Here is a 5,310-nt window from a genome sequence, read left to right on the forward strand (position 1 = left end):
ACGAGCCTGCTGAACCTGTGGCAGTTACGCCACTGCTGCCAGTGCAGATCTCCCAGAACTTGGGACTCCTGCCGTTGCCGACCCCCATCTCACAAGGCTTGTATCTAAAAATGTTAAAGTATTTCTAACATCCTTCCACAGGTCAATGAAAGACCAACAGTTTGGCTGTATGACTCGCCAGGTGTCCTCACTCCCAAGATTCAACATCCAGAAGTTGGAATGAAACTTGCTGTATGTGGTAAGTATTGTTAAGCCTGGTTAATTAAATTGCTACACGCTATTGCTGACTCATTTATCGACGCTGATTGGTCATTTGAATCAGGGAGCGTTGCAAGAATTGCAGTGAAAACGCTGTAGCCACTGTGTAGCAATTTTATGGAAACCAGGCTTTATTGAGTCAAGTGGTTGAGTGATTAAGACAGGCTCACCACAACCTACAGGCTCCATATTGGCTCTGGTTTAAGACTTCTTACCGTTCAATATTTATGGGTGTAACTATAGCGCGGAGCGTTTTCTGAGGGCTGAAGGCCCAAGCCGGGGGTGGGTATGGTAGGGGTGTCCCTTCCTCCCAAAACAAGATTTAAAACAAAAAAATTGGGACTTCTAGATGTTCTGCTGGCCTGATCAGACGAAGCGATTGCTGAGACAGATTTGGCTTGGCTTAGGCAGTACAGTACTGGGATGGGAAAACTAGGCCTATTTTTTTTTTGTTTTGGTCCAAGTGCCTGATGAGCTTTGGCTAATGGTGGGGTGGGCTTGACCAGACTAATGGGTCTGGCTCTGCGCCGCCCCTGAGCCTTAGGGGAGTAGCCAGATGTAAGAATGGATAACATACACCTGTCTAAAGCTCGTGCTGATGTTTGTTTTATTTTTTTTTTCATTTAGGAACGATACCAGACCATCGGGTTGGGGTGGATATAATCTGTGATTACTTACTGTACACACTCAACAAACAAGAACTCTACAGGTATAAAGATATTTCAGCTTACTTTTCCTCATGTTTATGGTTTCCTCAGCATTAAAAATTAACAGAGTAATTAAAAAAAAAAAAAAAACCTAATATGCCACAGTAGTTGATCTTCTCAATCTTAGGATCAGGTTTCAAGCCTAGCTGTGCATTTCGCTTGTGTCCTTAGGTAAAGCAATTTACAGTTGTCTCTCTCCACCCAGGAGAAGCATTCCACAGTAAAAGTTTCTTTAACAGTAAAATATGTATGAACAACGGTATGAAACCAAACACTCTTTATGTGATGCCTCTTTGGAGACTTTTTCAATTACCGATCCAGAGGAAGTGGGGACTTGGTTTGTTCAAGGGACAATACACTAAGCACTTCGATGCCAGGAAGAGCTTTTTCAAACCAGTGCCCCTCGATAAAAGCCCCTGAAATGCGCCAATATGGAATTAATCAAGTCAAATGGCCAGGGGTAGAGGAACCTAGAAGCCTTGTTGCATGAAGAGCGTAATACAAGTAACATAATATTACAACTGTATTCATACTACAAATACTATTTTTGCATTTGTTCATTCCAGTTATGTTGAATACTTTGAGCTGAACAGCCCTACAGATGATGTTATGGAGGTTCTGTATCATATTGCTGATAAATATAAGAAGACATCTTTATTAAAAACGTTTGATGGTGGGACACTGATATTATTACCAAACCTAAACTAATAAAATTAAAGATATCTTCACTCAATTTAATGTTAGACAACATACTGGTCACTTACTACCATTAGCTCAAACTCAAGGAATGGTTAAATAAAATAATAATTACTACTACCGTATGTGTTTCGTCAAAGCAAAAAACTGCTTGTTTTTAGTTGACTACAGATGATGTTATGGAGGTTCTGTATCATATTGCTGATAAATATAAGAAGACATCTTTATTAAAAACGTTTGATGGTGGGACACTGATATTATTACCAAACCTAAACTAATAAAATTAAACATATCTTCACTCAATTTAATATTACACAACATACTGGTCACTTACTACCATTCAAACTCAAGGTATGGTTAAATAAAATAATAATTACTACTACCGTATGTGTTTTCGTCAAAGCAAAAAACTGCTTGTTTTCAGTTGGATGGCTGAAATCCAAGTCCAAAAAAGCACATACACATGTTAAAGAATGCTGTACACTCTTTAGGAAAGGCATTGTGTCCAGTGTAATACCTACTTGCCACCTGAAGGAAATTAATCGACTTTTGTGGGTTATCCATAGTGTTCACACCGAGTAAATTGAATCCAATTGGAGTAGTTTTTGGTGTCTTTGTTGTACTACTTGGCTGTTTAGTTGTGTTGTTTTTTTAAAACCATAATTATAGAGGATGATCCTTCCAAGGTATCCTAGAATGTGTTGGCTGATATTCAGGCAGTTCCTCTTAAAAATAAATGAAATGATTTAATCTTTTTGTGAGGCTCACAAAGTGGAGTTGTTTTTAGTTCCGATAAAATGTCCTGCTGTCAAAGGAATTAAGCCAAGGACCCTGGGAAAGAAGCAAGCACCTAAACCACTATTATTAAACTCCCAGTTAATAATGTAAATTAGGTATATGCAGTATTTGATGATGATTGATTGCTAATTTTGTTTTTCACGCTTTGTATACTTTTTTTATTTTCAGGATCTGTGGTAAGGAGGCCAAATACATTTGCAGCTGCAGATATTATGTTGCATGCATTTCGTAAAGGGAAGCTAGGCAGAGTAACCATGGACGCAACGTAGTTTGATCTGACATTGAAGCCTCCATAGTAGTTAAATGCATTTAGAGCAGCAAATACAGTATGTTACAGACCTTAGTGGAAAGCCTGGCAGTGACCTATGACATAACCTGGGTCAACTGATACATCATAGCTTGCACTGTTGGATCTTTCTCAAGTTCAGATTTCTCAAGTTCTACAGAAATTTAGCCTTGTTACGTATGGAATTGGAGAAAATATTATGGAATATCATTAGGCCTACATCCAATGTCCAGGATGTCTTGACATTCCACAGCTGTTATTACACTATAGGCGAGATTTTTTTTATACCTTGTTTAGTTGACCAATCAGTACACATGCTGCCTCCGTTAGGAAATTTATTTTAAATTTCTTTCTGTAAATTGACGTACATGCCGGATATGTATTAAATATTCATAAACTTTGATGTAGTCAAACTGTTGTTTGTTCAATCGCTGCTAATAATATTATTTTTTTTTTCTTTTCTTTTATTTCTTCTTTTTTTTATTCATTCATTCATTCAACAAGTGAAAACAAAACACATAAAGTTTGAGAATAAATAACCTAAGTTGGCAATGATTAAGTGGGATAAACACCGGCTCTCAAGCCTAGGCCTTAGCAGAGTAGGCCTAAATTTCATTTTTTAAAGAAAAATTATATTTGATATACCATGCGCGGTAGGATGTTTTTCTGGGGGATTAAGCTGACCGACAAGGGGATTAAGCTGACCAACGAGGGGGTGAGTAAGGTATACTTCGGTGCGCATCGCCATCCGAGGGCCTTCTGACCGTCCAACAGGGGAGGGAAAGGGTTTGGGAGGGAGGAAGGAATTGGTTTGGGAGGGAGGAATTGGTTTGGGAGGGAGGAATTGGTTTGGGAGGGAGGAGTTCCCTCCATAATGAGATTTTTAAAAAATAGGGATCCTCTTGATGGCCAGGAAATGGCACTCTCCGACTTGAAAAATACTTTTAAATATAAATTTGATCATAGAGAAACAAAATTTCTCTATGATTTGATAAAATACAATTTTTTACTATACTCTCAAACTCAACTAAATAACCTATTTTTTTTTGTTTTTTGTCCGACTGCCCGACAAGATCTAGCCAGTGGGGGGGGGGGCCTTTGACCTGTTAGATAGGGGGCTTTTCCCCTGCCGCTCTCCTGCTGGCGCCGCCACTGGATTCGACCACTGACATACTGCTGGATCAGAGACTAGACCCATACGATGCTGTAAGTATTTTGGCCTACTACTATCCCATCTTCGGGCGTATTCGACTGGTTCATTTCGTTGACTACAAATTTTTGTTGAGTATTATTTTCATTCGACTGGTTCGTAAAATAGACTTTGTTGACAACGAAAATTAACATAAACCAGAGTGCATTAATCAGCATATAAGTTATTCACGTGACCAAAGTGACCAAAAGAAACATGGCCGATTGGTGAGTTAAGAAACAACATTTGCGTTAATACAATTTAGATTAAATTTCAGAAAATAAAAATTATATTTACCAGCATGAAATCAAAAAATAATTGTAGGCTAACAGAATTCAAAAACTGGATGAAAATATTTTTTTTATGAAGAACCCATACTGTCACAAGCTGACACAACCTTGATTACGCAGCGTGTATTGCGGTAACTATGCAGCCATTTTGTTTTGTTGAGTATTTACAAGTTTTCTATTTGACTGTTCGTCTTCGTTGAGTAGGATTTTACCGCTGCGCAGTTGGGCGTGGTTTAACGAAGAACGACCAGTCAAATACGGCCATTTATGTCGTGTCAAGATAAGATTTATTCATCTTGCATTTTTTATAAAATTAAGTAATAAAATTCACTCAATTTTCACTCTTTCTATTAAAAAAAAACCAATTACATATATTTATAGAGGGTGACACTTTCAGCACATCCTGGAAGGTGATCCTTTATCAGCCAAGTCTCATTATGAAGCGTAGGGAATGACCAGGATATGAGTTTCGGTCATGAGAAAAAATCTTGTGATATCAAAGGATATAGACCCTGATCCTGATATTCGAAGGCAAGCATCTAGCCACCAAGCTACCCATCATCATCTTCTTCAAGTGCCATACATAATGCAAGCTTTGGCGGTCAAGAACTTCCAACGCTGACGAGCTCTCACCTATGTCTGCTGTAGGATGTGATAGTGTGGATAGAGAATTAACATGGAACATAAACATTACTGTATAAGTATTTTTACTAAGATTTGTGTTCTTTTTTTTGTTTTAAAAACCGATAATTAAAACTACATCAAACACCATTTCAAAAGTGGCAATTTATTAGTGCAAAATTGTAAAGAACAAGCATAAATTCTATTGGTATATATACATGATCAGAAAATATTTTTTATCACATTTTTACAAACAGTCCAAAACTTAAATCTCCCTATACCTACTAATGGACCTATCAAGAGTATCAAACTTCACAAATAACCAATCAGAACAGGTCCAGGAACATGAATGTCCTACAAACACCAATGTCATCCCACAAGCGCATGTGTTTAAATACGTTTACGCTAATGTTTTGTAGGATATCCAAGGAGCAGGGCGGGGTCTAGCGGAAAGGTCCATATTCA

At 37.9% G+C, this 5,310-nt stretch overlaps 1 protein-coding gene across 1 annotated transcript in view; it reads left to right on the forward strand.

The window, feature by feature from the left end:
- The window catches only part of LOC117125118 (mitochondrial ribosome-associated GTPase 1-like), a 12,315-nt gene extending 9,167 nt beyond the window's left edge, over positions 1–3,148 (forward strand). The window contains exons 11-14 of the mRNA XM_033271515.1: positions 142–238; positions 886–967; positions 1,532–1,638; positions 2,628–3,148. Of these exons, the coding sequence (XP_033127406.1) occupies positions 142–238; positions 886–967; positions 1,532–1,638; positions 2,628–2,728 (387 nt within the window). The 3' untranslated portion in view covers positions 2,729–3,148. The remainder of the gene's footprint in view (positions 1–141; positions 239–885; positions 968–1,531; positions 1,639–2,627) is intronic.
- Positions 3,149–5,310: the final 2,162 nt, after the last annotated feature.

This window comes from Anneissia japonica, unplaced genomic scaffold (genome assembly GCF_011630105.1).
Source record: "Anneissia japonica isolate Jap-2015-1 unplaced genomic scaffold, ASM1163010v1 scaffold9_len2422644_cov172, whole genome shotgun sequence".
NCBI lineage: Eukaryota > Metazoa > Echinodermata > Crinoidea > Comatulida > Comatulidae > Anneissia > Anneissia japonica.